Source organism: Atractosteus spatula, chromosome 2 (assembly GCF_055471065.1).
Source record: "Atractosteus spatula isolate fAtrSpa1 chromosome 2, fAtrSpa1.hap1, whole genome shotgun sequence".
NCBI lineage: Eukaryota > Metazoa > Chordata > Actinopteri > Semionotiformes > Lepisosteidae > Atractosteus > Atractosteus spatula.
In genome coordinates, this window is record NC_142707.1 from 30,491,417 (window position 1) to 30,507,904 (window position 16,488).

At 36.3% G+C, this 16,488-nt stretch overlaps 1 protein-coding gene across 9 annotated transcripts in view; it reads left to right on the forward strand.

The window, feature by feature from the left end:
• The window catches only part of map7b (microtubule-associated protein 7b), a 74,538-nt gene that overhangs the window by 18,183 nt on the left and 39,867 nt on the right, over positions 1-16,488 (forward strand). Inside the window, exon 1 of one of the 9 annotated variants that reach the window (XM_088933686.1) lies at positions 8,046-8,097. The exons of the other annotated variants lie outside the window; for them this stretch is intronic. Coding sequence (XP_088789812.1) covers positions 8,079-8,097 — 19 coding nt within the window. The 5' untranslated portion in view covers positions 8,046-8,078. Of the gene's footprint in view, positions 1-8,045; positions 8,098-16,488 lie in introns of those variants that run through there. 9 annotated transcript variants of the gene reach the window in all.

Sequence of the window (16,488 nt, forward strand, 5' to 3'; positions counted from 1 at the left end):
GGATGCCTTTTTTTCTGTCAAGGATTTAGTGACATTTTGAAACGGGTCAACCTCTTGAATGTGGACCTCTGCTGTTTGGTGTCAAGGCTTTAGTGGACAAAAAGAAAGTATGGTGAACATAATGATGTTCACCAAAACCAGGAAAATTCCCCTCAGTGCCAAAAAGGTGGTTAAGATATCTGTGGGAAGTATTGACACCATTGACCAAAGATGGCTGGACACAGGGATAGAAATCGTCTAAGACTTCAGCTATTTTGGTAGTGGTTGAGGCATGCTGGATATAAATGGAGATTGTGTGCATATTGCATCTATGAGTATACAATGTTTTCAGCACTTTCCTCTGAAAACACCACATCACAGCAGAAAACAACTTGAACTTTTAGAATTTATTGAAGGTTTTCCGTCAAATCACTGTTAGAAATAAAGGAAATAGCTCCTTTTGTGAAACCTGAACTCTTTGTCTGCTGTGATTCTTTTAACATTCCTTTATTAATAATCCAGCAGATTTTAACAGAGCATCGCACATCTGCAAGGAGAGTAGTCAAGTGAAAAACAACCACTCCTCATACTAATCATCATCAAATAGAACCAAGATAGAGAACAGTTTAATTTAGCTGAGTGAACAGCAAATTCCAGTATAAGAGAATGAGGTTAAGAGAAAGAGGAAATGCCATAAGATTTAGAGAAAAAGAAAAAGCTTCATCTGTAGCCTTTTTAATTCATGATTTCTGTTGTGTAAAGGAGTGAAGAGTGTGGTATCCAACCCCATGTATACAGGCCATGGCAAGGTCCAGACACAAATCATCCACAAATGAAAGGGACCATTGACACCAGGGAAGAGTACAAGATGAGCCAGTGCGGAGCTTCTTCTTAGCTGTTGTAATACCTGCTCTTGAAAACTTGTAGATAACTGGTGAGGTTTCTCTCAAGTAATATAAAGAAAAGCAGATTTTACCCCAAAATCAGTGATCCTCTGGAAATTCCTACACCTGATGGAAGAAGGTTCCCATTAAGCCAGTTGCATTAAAAATTCTTTAATGTGGTATTAAACACATCTTATTACTACATTTGAAGTGGATCATCGTTGAACTGGATTTTAAGAGGCTCATTTGAGATTTTCAAACAAATATACTACTAGTCAAATACTACTATATAATATATATAGTAGTATTTACTTTACTGCTATGAAATCATTGAAAATACCGTATGAGTGAGGTTTAGATGAATTATGTAATTTAATGGAAAACTCTTTAAAATTCCCTTACAGTTCTACAGTTTGTATGTAGTAAATGAAAACATTTTCAGAATCAGGTTTGTCCCTAATGAGCAAGTCACTGTCTCCGAGTATTAATAGTAAAGTTTTGTCATGTGAAAATGTTGTCTTAAGGTCATCATGTCTGTTAAAAACTCTGAGGTTTGTTCCAATTTGTTTATACATGTTTGTTTATTCTGAATTTAAAGTTCTTGATTATGACAAGGTGATTAAAGTACTACTCTTACGAAAAGCCTTTTAAGTTGGTCCATTAATTTTTTGTAGTTTTCTAAAACTAAAAATGAAAGCGAATATCATTTTTTATCTCGGTTTTAATTTCTAAGTGTGTGAGGCGGTAAGCTTCTGCTTTTCCTTTATTTTTAATGTAAACAATGAAAATAATGTAAATAATGTAAATGTTTTATATGTCGGCTCTGAAAACACATTTTATGCTGATTTTTTGCTATGTGTCATCTTTAGATTGACTTTTATTGTTCCTTGAATCAGTCCAGGATTCAGGTCAAGAATATCAATGCCATTTGATCTAAGCCTTGCATCTGGTTAGGGAGGACACTGTGAGGCTAGCACCAACTGAACAAGTTACAGAGCTCAATGGCTGACATGGGGAAAATAAGGTCCGTGAGTCTAAGCTGACCTTTATGCCAGAGTGGCAAGAAGGAAGCCCTTGCTCTTCAACAAACCATTTAAGTGATACTATAATATTTGTTTGGCAGAGCAAGATAACATTTTGGAACATTCTGATTTTGAATGCAAAATGTTGCATCTATTGCGAAGATCACGGTACACCTCACCTCAGTACATTACATCATTGCTACTGTCAAGCACTAACGTTTCAATTCTGTTGTCGCATCAGTTCATATGAAGACAACTCTTAAAAGATTTATTAATATGTAGGTTAGAGCACCATCTTCACTGACACAGGATCACAATTTTGATCAGATTTCATATTTTAAATGAATAGACTCTCTCCCCCAATGTACTGGTCTGGTATGTTTTTGCATAGTTGCCCAGTTGTTAATGTACAGTAAGATGTTTTTCAAGTAGGGAAAAAATCTTCCCTTAAATGAAGAGGACATCTTTTGGCTCCAGCTAATTGTTTGCAACATTTGAACAAGTCACATATAGTACATACTGCAAGAGGTTCAATGCAATGGATTCTTAGTCCTTCTCCAGTCTTTAACATAAGAAAAGTTATGAATGATGAAGCTTTTCAGCCCCTCTAGGTTGTTTGGTTTTTTGGTAGCTAATTGATCCATGGATATCATCCAGACATTTTTGAAAAAAGCATGAACCTCAACAATGTGGTTTCGCGTCTTGTTCCATGCTCCCATAATCCTTTCAAGAAAGAGCCTCCTTTTCTCAGATTTAAATCAAATTCACCATAGTTTCCGTGTTTGCACTCTGGTTTGTAATTTACTGTTATAAAGTCCAAAGGTTTGATTTTGAATGCTTAAATCAGGTCCCCTCATCTTTTTAAATGACGACTATGGTCCTGAAGCATTTTCCTCAGCAGACCAACAGCTGTCTTAGCAGACTGAACTGGCTCTTGTATATGTTTACCCAGTTCCTCCTTCCAATGTGGAGCAGAGCATCAGATTGATTTCTGCATTTCTTTTTTTCCTCTTTCATTTAATGATTTGATCAATAGGGTGCATGCTCATAAATGTGCATTTATGCATGTAAATTGAAGTCTAAATACTTTTCCGATCTCACCGAATAATATAAATATTCCAGCTCTTTGGCATGAATAGCTTATAATTTACAGTATCTATACTCAGTTTTGAAGATCCCTTTCTTCATTTAGACTATCACTATAAATGCATTGTGATTTCCTAAATAGATTTTTTGAAATCAGGTAAGGTGAATTTGTCAACAACAGTTTTTTATCTATGTTTAAAATTTTAATTGGTTTATGGTTATTATTTTATAAATGTGCAACTCACAGTGTAGTTCATACGGAATGCAGCACATTTTCTTCTTGGATTTTATGACATGGTAATTGTCTGGTTGCTTGTTAAACCTCAATGAACCTGTGTGACTTATACCTTACAGATATCACTGTGACTTCTACTTAGGGGTTTGTGTCTGGCAGAGTTATGATTTACAAATGAAAGGCTGATATTTGTGAGATGGACCTGACAGTGCTGTTTGCAGTGCACTTGCCCTCCAGGATCATTGTCAGCTGAAGTCTGTCACAGTTTTTGGCTCAGTGGGTGCCCTAATTAGGATGGTTTTGGCAGCATTTCAGCCTAGCACATTCTGAATACAAAAACAAAACAAAGTATGCTTCAAAGAAAGGCTTGGATTTGATTTGTGCAAGTAAAATTCAATTAGAAAACCCGTTATGTGTTGACGTTTTTGATCTATGACCCAAAAGACGCATACAGTATGGTGCTGAGAGGCCATTTAGAAGACTTGGTAGTTCAGTTGACATGTATATTTAATAATTGCGAATCACAACACAGTATAAACAGAGTAAATTCTGATCTTCAAAATTCTGTGTCAGCGCAGCAACAAGGTCTTACAAGGTTTACATGAATTAATAGTCTACCACCTTTATTGTTTGAAACTAAATATTATAGTTTTCCTATGAAGATATTACTTTACTGAGATTGTTAAATGTCTACTGAAGAATACTTGATGAGATTTTATTTCACTTAGTAGTTCATGTAATCATTAATATACACTCACTCTCTATACTGAGTAGAGCCATATTTGTATATAGACCTTGGAATAAGTTGCTGTGCTTGGGCCTCTTGTGTATGTTTCACATTGTGTAGGGGGAAGGAGCCATTCTATTAACTTCTAGGGGAAGGTGGGTGTAGGGACGGACTCCATCATGTGCTCCATCAGTGAGCCATGATTGAACCTGAGCCCACTGCAGTTGCACACATGGTACACACCCTCAGGTTGGCTGAAATTACAATTTACAGCTAGCTTTCCTAACATCCTTTTTTACTTATTAATTTTGAGGAACTGTATCAGAATATATAAATTAATAGTGTATAAAAATGACCTATTCCAAACATTTGAAATAGTGTGCACTAACAAGTAGCCTATTTGAAAAAGTGAGTTGTTTTAGTAAGAAAAGCAACGATAATTGGTGCCTTTCTGTCAGATCTATGGATTGTGTGCTCAGTTCAATTAAATCAATTGATAGATTTTGAACAAATTAAACATAAAGATTCCCTCAACACTACCACCCTTTTTGCTGATAATTTACATGCCACGTGCCAAAGGACCCATGAAGAAAAATCTTACATGGGTGGTAGACATACAGAACAATAAATAAAAATAATAATAATAATTACTTACACTTATATAGCGCTTTTCTGGACACTCCACTCAAAGTGCTTTACAGGTAATGGGGACTCCCGTCCACCACCACCAATGTGCAGCATCCACCTGGATGATGTGACGGCAGCCATAGTGTGCCAGAACACTCGCCACACATCAGCTATCAGTGGGGAGGAGAGCAGAGTAATGACGCTAATTCATAGATGGGGAATATTAAAAGGCCATTGTTGGTAAGGGCCAATGGGAAATTTGGCCAGGGTTACACCCCTACTCTTTTTTGAGAAATGCCCTGGGATTTTTAATGAGCACAGAGAGTCAGGAGCTCAGTTTTACGTCTCATCCAAAGGACGGCGCCAATTTACAGTATAGTGTCCCGTCACTATACTGGGGCATTAGGACCCACATGGACCACAGGGTGAGTGCCCCCTGCTGGCCCCACTAACACCTCTTCTAGCAGCAACCTTAGTTTTTCCCAGGAGGTTTCCCATCCAGGTAGTGACCAGGCTCATACCTGCTGAGCTTCAGTGGGTTGCCAGTTGTGAGCTGCAGAGTGATATGGTATGACCAATGCTGTACCCTTCGCCGGCAACAGCACCTTAATCTTACAGGAAGTCAAGAAAGGCCAGTGATGCCAGCGAAAGGAAGACTGAGGTTCCTGATAATGCCAGTCAGTCAGATGTGCTTTAGTGCATAGAAAGACCAAGAGTCCTCATTTAACAAAAGTACATGGTGTAAGAAAGGAATATTTTTATCCTGAATTGATTGTATATTTGTCTAAACTCATGTGTACTCTTTGTAAATTGCTAGAGAATTTTCAAAAATTTGACACACATGTCCTCAAAGAGCTGACATTTTTTTTTTTGGTTTTGTTGAGATTTGTTTTCCCCAAGCATAATTCAACTTAATTGTTTTTCAAAGGACAAGACAAATTGGATTACATTCTTGCTTTAGACCAGCACTTGTGATTGATTTTCATTAGAGGTACACATAAAGTATATATCTTGTAAACTAGTGTGTAGACTGACATTCAAATTCATTTCATAAGGCTTGGGGCTTATTAGGATTGTAAGGCCAATGTAACATATTTGCTGCTCTTCTACGTTTATTAAATCGACATTTGTTGCCCCTGCTTTTATCTCTTTGCTGTCTTGGAAATGTTTGGATATTTTATCCAATCCATGTAAACCGCATGTTACTTTTTTAAAAGTCATTAGTTACCTATGTGAGCATCGTCTCGTGCTGCATTCTTACTGATGCAGGAAATGGCACAGAGGGCCATTAGGACGCCCTGAGGTTGATTTGCTGAAAGCCAGTCAGTACGCTTCAGTGACTGTTAGATTGTATTCTTTAGTGGGTCACAGTGCCTAATTGTGTTGTTGGAAGCTATACATCATTGTAGACACCTTATTATTATATGTAATAAAATCTGAAAACATTTAATAATAGGGTCATTCATTCCTTGTATGGTCATTTTTAAAGGAGGTTAAAATGTTGGGACACTAATAAATCCTATTGAAAACCTAACAAAGAGCATAGATTGGTCAAACAGTACTTGGCCTTCTCTTCTCTAAAAGAAATGTGAAAGAAAAAACAGATGAGCCATTTTTGAAAGTTGGTTCTGATGTTCCTGCGATGAAACATTGATGTGGTTCAGGTTTGTTTTGCTAGTGCTATAACAGGAGATAGTTAAAAATTTTGCATTGCTGAAAGAACAGCACTGATGCGTTTTTCTCAGTTGTAAAACATTTTCTGGAAGGCAACCTGTGAGTGAAGGATTTGATTTTCAACATTATAATAACTTGAAATTACTTAAGAGAGAAGAATATTTTTTAATGAAGCACAGTACATCTCAAAGCACTAAACAGAAAACCAAACACAGGCACACAATAAAATCGGGTTGTGAGTTCAAAGCATACCAAATTAGGTTTTCGAGAATACTATTTTAGCTAAGTAAGTTGGTAGGTGGTACTTAAAAGCACACAAAAAAGCCCATTTTTAAATAGATTTTCAAGTTTTCCCATTTACCTGCCAAAGTACACAGAGAATAGATATAGGAAAAGCTTAAAATTCTTAAGAAGCATAGATCTAGCATTAACATGAGCTGGGTGGTGCTTAATACTGGGTTAGATGGCACTGCGATGGTTCTGTGCTGTCATTAAATTTTCAGTTGTAGCCATAATCCAAAGCATCACAATTTGAAGTATTGCCGTAATGTATGGCATGTTGAATCCAATTTATATTGTTTTGGAATCTTAATTGTCTGTGTTTTAGATCATGTCTAAGCACAATCTGAAATGTCTTTGTTCTCCAGCAGTTAATGGAGTGAGATGGAGTGTGTGAAAAAAGGATTTCACAAATTTCCAAGAATACAAGCAATTTGTTTGGCCCTAGTGAAGCACATTCTGTTTTCTAAACCACACACGTGCAACTTGTTTTCTGTTAACTCTTTATAAGCTTAAAATGTGAACAGACCCCTGTGTTGGCTTAAACACTCAAGTCTCTGTTTTCGGTAAGAAGGAAAGAAGTGGAAATAATCTCTGAAAAATGAATTTGAAAAACCCATTTCAATGTAAATATTTTAATTTAGAAAACAGAACAGTCCCAAATAATTATTATTTTTAAACTAGGACCTTGTATTGTAAGTGTATTAAGTAATTTAAAGTTGATATAATTATAATAATTTATAATGTGAGTATTACATGCTTCTGTAGTATGACTGGAGTTCAAGTTGCAAAGTAAATTGGCACATGCTTGCATTGAAAAAAGAACATTGAACAGTTCAAGTAATTGGCCCTGGAACCTTTTGTCCAGTGTCTGAAGAAATGTATAAACAAAACTTAGTTTCTTATTTTACTTATGGAAATTGAATAAAATGCATAGAATGGAAAATTGTAAAAAATAATTAACAAAAATGTAATTGTTGCCTAAATAGTTAAATATATAGCAAGGAAGGCAACAATAACAAAAGCCAAAGGCTATTGTGTCCTTTTGCTCTTTGAGTTACAGGATAGATGACAGACTGAAGCCCCTCTATTGTCTGTCTTTGTAATGGAAATAGAGCAGTGTGGCAGACGGCTGCTGGCACTGCTGACCAGTTACTCTTGGCTTAGCTGTAGCTAAGCTGCTCAAACCACTAACACAGTATGTCACGCCGAAGTACCATTGGAAGTTCCTTTCTAATCGCTTGATGAAAATTTCATTTTACGAATCTGATCACACAGAGTGACTTCGATAGTTGCGCCAAAAGGTCCACTGGAATTTCATTGGCTTTTTTCAAGCAGAGAGAGAGGAAAGTACAGCTTGAAACAATTTGCCTTTTTCTGTATCCTTGTCTTTTTTTTACATAGCTCTCCTATAGCTTTGTTGTTTTCTTTTCACTCTGTAAACTGCGTTGCTGGAAATTTCTATTTTAAATTTTGGAATGTAGGCTGTCACTGAGTGCCGCTTGCCATCATATCAAGCGACGTAGGAACATTAAAAGGGCATTAATTCTTGTCAAAGACTGCAAATGATGACCGAGAAACCAGGTGAGGGCTTTTTTCCCAACTTACAAACTGCTTTCGTTTGGTTGTGCCTTAAATCTAGAAGATGGTTTAAGTATCAAAAGTTGCTAAATTTGTAGTTTTGAATCTTTGTTTTTGTTTGAACATTGCACATTTAGTGGTAGCTTCTCTTTTGATTGTTTTGCCTGTTGAACTGATGTGAAAATATTAGAATAAAACAATCCTTTACGTTGGGAGGAGAGGGGGTGAAAAAAATGGAGAAAGGCTTGTCATGTCAGGGATTATCTCTGCATTATTAAGCAGGCTAGATCGTCATGTGCATAAATTTATGGGGCCTCTCCATGACAAACGTGAACAGATCTAGATAGCTGAACTTTGATCACTGCGCGCAGAGCAATAGTTAGGGAAGAAAAAATTAAAATGCACTAAATAGCAGCTTTTGTGCGATATAAAGAAAAATAAGTGGAAAAATCCTAAATATCTGGATACTAGGTTGCCTACAGATCAGATTATGCCTGATTCTGTTGTGTGTTACATATTGTATAGTCCTAGATTCCAAGTCTTTTGTTTTCTGGATTCATGTAAAATATTTTGCCAGTATCAGAGGGGAAAAAAACATAAGATTAGAGATGTCTGCTTGGCTAAAATGATTGCATGTGTCCATATAAATTAGTAGTATTAACAAGAATCTGTGGGTTTTAATATTCTAAACTATATTATAAACTTTTGAAAGTCTGTTTACCTCAATCTTGTTTTTTTTTTCTTTGAGGATTTTATATATTTGATTTGCTTTTTGACCCTTTCAAGCATTCAGAAGGGACTTGCATAATAAAAGCTGCAATTCCCATTAACATATCTATGCATTAATGCGAATTATAGGTGACCCGTCCTTTGACATTTGGATTCATAGTGAACATGGTAGCAGAAACACAATGTAATGTCTGTTATAAATGAATTCTTCATTTTCCATTCCTGTCAGGGCGATAGTGGCTGAAACCCTCTTATTTTAATCTATTACCTAAGATAAGATAAAATTAAGATAAAAAAGCCTTTCATTGTATGCTTCTTAGATCTTGTTCCGATAGTAAAATGCATTGAAGAAAATGTAGGCTTTTGCACATACACTTTTGCACATTCAGTCTTATTTCCTTTAACAGAAACTGAAGATGATGATATAGCTGAAACTGAGATACATACTGTGTCACATTGACAAATGCAGCGGATGTTCTCTTAAATCCGCCTTAACCTACTTTTTCAAAAATAGCTGCATGCAGGTTTCGGCCTAGGTTAAGGTTTGTGCACCAGCTGTATAGCAATCTGTAAACTGTAGCATAGGTTTTCAACAAGGTCTTTTAATATTCTGAGTAATAAATTTATCTTATACTATTGGCATAATCATTGCAGTGTTTACAAAACCAAATCTGCTTCGTAAAAATCTATAGGCCTAAAAAATAAGAATCAGCAATTTGAATTAATTTTACTTTTTATACTCTTGAAAAAGTGCATAAAAATGACTCTTCCTCCATCCCTTTTAATTTTTTAAATAAAAGGTAGATTAGCATTAGGATGGTTTTATACATCATTTAAGCACAAATTAATGTCAGACTTGTATCCTGTAGCAACTGTCCTTTAGAGTAAATTAAAAAAGAAACAAGGCCATATATCAGAGTATTGATCCTTTTCACTGGTCTCATTTTCTCTGCCTTTCTAATATGTACTCTGCAAATGCACTGGCTACTCTTTATTACCATAATTTCAATTCAGTTTGAATGTTTTTATAATAGAAGTGCAACTCATTCTTGTTTTAAAACACTGTTAAAAGATTTAATTACCTGTTATTTTTCTTAGAAGATTTAAATCAGTTCCCCACAACATCCAGTCATTAGCATAGAGGACTGAAGTGTTTGAGTATGAAGGCCTAACAGATGGCAACTGTAGTCCAGACTTTACATTATGAGCTGGAGCTGTTCTGATCCAGTTTTATCCCCATACCTTTATTTATAATAATAATAATAATAATAATAATAAAACTTTATTTTATGTAGCGCCTTTATAGGTGGCTTCTCAAAGTGCTTTACAGAATGACAACAACAATAAATAAAAAGAATACACAAGATAAAACACAATTACAGTATACAGAGGAGACCGTGGATGGTGGTATTAAGAAAAGCAGAGGGGTGAAGAATGGAACCAGTTAAGTAAAGGATTTTCTAAAGAAGGAGGTTTTGAGTCTGGATTTGAAGGAGTTTAGAGAAGGTGACTCTCTGATATCCTTGGGCAGAGAGTTCCAGAGCTTGGGGGCATAACAGCAGAAGGCCCTGTCACCCATACAATGTAGATGGGCTTGGGGGACAGTAAGGAGACAAGAATTAGAAGAGAGAAGGTTGCGAGGTGGGCAGTAGGGCGATAATAGTTCAGACAGGTACCGAGGTGCCAAGCCATGCAGAGCCTTGTAGGTGAGTCCACACGGAATTTGACAGGAAGCCAGTGTAAGGGCTCCAGGATAGGAGTAATGTGATCATTTGCACTAGACCTGGTCAGGACCTGGCTGCTGAATTTTGGACATACTGCAAAGTAGATTTAGATACCCCAGCGAGTAGAGCATTACAGTAGTCAATTCAAGAGAACACAAATGTGTTGATCAGCTTTTCAGCCACAGTTAGTGATAGCATATGGCGTAGTCTAGCGATATTTCTGAGGTGAAAAAAAGATGTTTTGACAATATGCTGCACATGTGGGTCGAATGTTAAGCGAGAATCGAATATAACCCCAACGTTTTTCAATTTAGATTGAAGCTTATTAAAGATGCTAACCTGCTTTTTCTACATTCATACTGTATTTCAGAGGTGCCTGAATAGAATTTTTGCATCTCATTCGTATTGGGAAACATACTTCTGATATTTGTGAAAAACAAGTTTTAATTAGAAAGTCCTACATTCACTTTTTTAATTTTATTAGTAGCTTCTAAAATGAAATCTTCTGTATTTGAATCTCATCAAATTCAATTTTCATTTTCACCTTTTCAAGATAGTAATGCATCTGCATTATATTAAGCACATGACTAAACCTTATGTATACATACTGTACATTATTAGAATGGCTATTTCATATTCTAAGATAATGTGCTTTTGATAACATAAGAGAGGTTACCAACAAGAACAAAGAAACAAAGGTATCAATAACATGGCTGAGTAGCTTGATCCACACTCTTACCATCCTTTATGTAAGGAAGTGCCTCCTGTTCTCAGTTGCAATGATGCACTTACACACATTGTCAACTTGTGCTCTCTGGTTTGTGTTTCACTGTTCATTCTGAAGAAATTCACTTGGTTGACTTTGTTAATGCCTTTGAGGATTTGAAATACTAGTATCATTTTCACCTTTTGAAACATGATTGTACATACCAAAGTGTCCTTGGTGAATGGCACCCTGCTGTAGTATTTGAATAATGTTACTTGAAATCCCTGGAATTTGTATTCAGATGGTATTATTTTTTTTTAGTTTGTGTGGCACAGGGGAGTGGAGGTTAGTGTTTGCTGACAATCAGATTTAGGGGATATTTCTCAGCAGTGACCCATGCACCACATGTAGAGGAAAGCATGGTGGCTTAAGTTAAAAGAGGAGTTGCAGTAAATAATTTATTTTTGTTGATTAGCTAAGGATCATTTCTGCATTCTATTTCCTGTTGACATGTCAGGTTATTCCAGTTATGCAAACAAAAACTATTTAATTTACATTTTTGCAAATCAAACTAGATCTAAAAAAATACTGGTGCATTCTGCTCTTGTATTGTTTGGTGAATTAATTTTGTCTACAATGTATTGATTGATTTCGGTCATATACTGTATGGATGCTCTTGAGATTTAATTATTAATGGCTTCCATTACTTTCACACTAATTGCCTTGTGGAAAACATTTTAAATGATCTTTTCACACGGCTTTAATAGTAAGAATCTTGTCTGCAGTGGAACACAATACAAATACTGTACAATCAAAATCCTTAAGAGGCAGAAGACCCGACTTTGTATGTGGTTCTGTGAAGTCTTTGTTTCTGGCTTAAACTGTCTGCCAAATAGGAATATACAGAGGTTAAGTTATGCGCTAGGGACTTAAAAGGACATTTTTGACTGTGGAGCCTTCTTAAGGTATGTTCATTCATAATTATGAAATGAAAATACTTTAAAGTAACCTGTCTAATAGCAATGATGCCTTACGAGTAAAGGTTATAATTAGGGAGACAAGTTAATGGAGTTTAATTTTTAATGTACCTTGATTAAACAATTTACTTTAGGCAGCACTGGGGTTTGGACGGCTGGGGAAGATGAAGTAGTTTGTTTAATTATAAGAAATAAGTTGAGGTTAATTACTTGCTGAAAATCATAAGGAACAAAACATTTTAGCTATTAAGCTTTCTTCAGGTGTGAGATAAAAATGTGAGAAGAAATGTGTATCTGTCGGCCACAAGTTCTAAAAAGAAAACATCTATGCGTTTCTTGGATCCTACACCTACACCTCTGTTCAAGTCCTCCTTACCTGTTCTGATTCTGTTTATCTCAGACCTGATTGATAAATGTCTTAAGACTGGAGCAGTGCCATCTCTGTTTATAACAGCTGCTGTTACTCCCTTCTTGAAGAAATCTAAACTTGACCCCAACCTTCTCTACGGCTACAGGCCTAACTCCAACCTCCCTTTCATTTAAAAGGTTCTCGAGAAGTCATTATGTACTCAGCTCTAGTTTCAAAAGAAGTTCCCACCAACTCAATTATAGTCAGGTTTCAGACTCTTGCCCAGCAGCGAGACTGCCCTTATGAGAGTTTCTCATGATCTGCTATTGGCTGCTGACTGTCTATTTTTGTTCTATTTGATCTCTCACCCACTGTTGACACTGTGGGTGCTCTCAATATTCTCCTGCAGAGATTGAGGGATGTCAGACTGCAAGGCATAGCTCTGAAATGGCTTTCCTCCTATCTTTCCAACAGGCAGCAGTTTGTCTCTATTGGGGAAAGAAGATCAGAGATATTGCCAGTGACTTGCAGTTTCCCCAAGCAGTCAGTTTGATCCACTGTATCATACTGACCCACCCTGTTCTTCATTTACATGCTCTGTCTCTGTCAGATCATGCAGCATTGGGTCATTAACTTTCACAGCTATGCTCATGACACACAGCTGTATATTAACATCAAGCCTGATGTGCCCACTGTCTTGGAAAGTTTAAACAGCTGTCTGGAAGAGATCAGGATATAGATAAGCCACAGTTTTCTCATGCTTAATAGCACCAAACCAGAGACCATACTACTTAGAGCACCTAATGAGATCCCCAGCACTAGTAACTGCAGTCCCATCATTGGAAATGTCAATGCCTGATCATCCAGGAGAGGCTAAACAGTTTTAAATACTCCAGGGCACTTCATACTGTGTGACTTCTCACTAAAGCCAGGTGCTCTGCATAGCCTGTCGCCTCAGCGTTCGGTTCAGAGTGGAAGTACATGTACAGGCACTGGACACTGACTGCGGCTTTGATGCAGCGGGGAGAAAGTAACATCACCTAACATTCTTTTCCAATTTCTGGACTTTAATGTGACTTCTGGAGGTCACATTAATCTGCTGTAGGCCCCTAGAACCAGACTACTACAAACTACTGTGGGTGGCCATGCCTTCTCCATCTACAGTATGTTCCTAATTGTGGAATAGAATAGCTTCCGTGACTACTCAGACAAGTAGTTTCAACTGAGACTTTAAAACCCTTCCCTACCAGCAAGCCTATACATTGTTCAGTACTGTGAACTATCTAATTTCCTATCTTTTTTTCCCTTCTTAGTATTTTTCAAGTTCCCTGACTTTACTTTTAGCTCTTTTATATGAAGTATTGAGATTTTCTGTAATGATACATGCTAGAAAAACTAAATGTTTTTTACCTAATATATACAGCATTCCAGTTATTTTTGCTTTGCACATCTTTTTACAGAAACATTTTTATTAAACACTTCATTTTCATTTAAAAAAACTGTTCATGCCAAGAAATGAGGAAGTTAGTGGCTTTTCTACTGTAGTAGGACGAGGCAATTGTAATTTCTTAAGAATTATTTATTAAAGTAGTAGGATGCACTAGTCTTCCAGTCCAATACTAACTAGGTGGTCACAAATTGAATAGAATCCTGTTACCTGAATAAATGAGATTGTTATAGAGATAAATATTGATGCACCACAAAACTATATCTAAACAAATCTATGATACCTTTCTTTTTTGCTCTGTGAATCCCTAATCAGTCAGACTGTAAGAGTGGCATATTTCTAGATACCAGCCAGACTGGTATATACAGTAGGTGCTTGTACCTTTGATACAAATGTGCTCATTTTATACATAGGTTTTATATTTGTTTTCCAATGTACTTCTGAATTTCTGAATTCCCAATTCCTTGTTACATTTTATTATGACTAATATGGTTTTGCCTCAATTGGAATAATACCATAATTACAGTATTTAATGAATCTGTATTTTGAGAAGATAAATTGTTTTAATTTTGATGGTTCAAGTTTTCTGTTTAAAAGTCTAGTCCTATTAAAATTCTGCCTAGTCCTATTAAATTTATTTAGTGTAGTTTTTATGCTTGAAGCTTGCCGTCTTCTGGGTATTATATGCTCCTGTACAGTATTGTTCCAAAATATTTCTTGTGGCATGTTCTGTATCTGTATATACTACAACTATAGGAAGTCTATAGTATAGACTTCTAGTCTGTAGCAGAAGTGGATGATAACAATGCTGAAAATCCAATATGAGCTATGATTCTGATGTGTCCCTAATCCCTTTGAGAATTACTAGGCATTTTTGTACTCTTCAACCTACAACCTGTCTGAGAGATTAAAAGGCCTGACTATTTTCAATATTAAGACCTGATGCAATGGTGACCTACTGGTGGAAGGTCATTCTGCAATCCATTTCATTGAATCACTTTCAGTCTTCAATTTGAATTAAAATCTTTCTGGTATAATGAACTGAGCACACTAACTAAAGTAATGATTCCAGCTTCTGGAAAAAGAAAAAGAAAACTGATAGTTATTTTTATGGATCATGCTGTGGATGAAGGTCATTGTGTCCTTTTTTCTGCTTACTAAAGGTAATCTTATTTGTGGTGGGGGAGAAGCCTTTGTTATTTTTCTGAGCTTTTAGGCCTGACATTAAGCATATAAAAAGGGAAATATGAAAGGGAAAACAAATTATAATCTCTTATCCATGATCTTATGGAGTGCCTCTGTAACAGCTCGTGTTCAAAGGCAGACTGCTTTTTCATTTTATTTTTCACCTACAGCTGACTATAGCAGTTCTGGTCTGTCTCTTCGGGTTTCTTCAGCAAAAACCATGTGTCTTTTAAAGAGTAGAAAAATATGAAACATGATGTATTTTTGAAAACTGTTTCAGTTAACATTTATCATTTAAGTCCCTATCCACTTGCACAGCTGTTAATGTTACTAATGATCCATTGATGGTTGCTGGTTCTGTTTTGTTCTGCGGGACCTCTTTTTCTTTGATTCTGTTGGCCATATAGCCCCACTGAATAAATTAGAGAGGGTTGATGATATGACTGGAACCTCTTTGACTTTGACTTAAACTCTCTGGTTTAAATCTGATAGAAAACAGTGTGTTCAAAGTGGGCATTGATTCTTTTCAATCTGAGATCCTCCGCAACTGGCTTCTTGCAGGAAGTGATCTGTTAACTTCCTATAAATCTACTCACCAGTTGCACTATTCTGGATTCTAAATTTTGAAAAAAGGATTTGAAAAAGGATTCTGACCTTCTTTTAGTGAGGAGGGTGCCCGGAGTTAGCTCATGCATTTGTTTTTATGGATTTGCATGCCATTGATATTTTTATTTAATGTCTATAACAGACCTGCTTACATTGTGATCAATAAAAATTGAATGTGAAAATCCTATATCTAAAATGAATCAATTAATATGCACATCTTAACTTTAAGTGTGATCCTTGCCTTTGGTTTCCCACACTGCTCTCTCCAATCTCAGGCCCAAAGCAGAGTTTGAAACTCCCTGTACATCAAGGCAGATCAAGCAACAAGAAAATGAGCTTTTTCACCACTGTAGTCATCACATTATTAAGCTCATAATTTGAAATCATGGCACAAAGGTCAGGTTGTAATACAATGAATATTTAGTGGGGGTGGTCAATGTGATTTGCAGTGATCTTTACAAATCCTTTTCTTTTCCAACGTCAGCAGGGGCACATTCATTCCTTGCAGAAAATAATTTCTTAATGTCAGTTTCTCTTTCCTCAAATGATTAATAAAACTCATAAAGCTGTATCTTCCTCTGTAGTTGTACCATGCATGGGTTTTAGGCAGCACAGCTCTTCTTGAATTCCATCTGCATCACAGTATCTTGGAAGAATTGCTCATCAAGGTA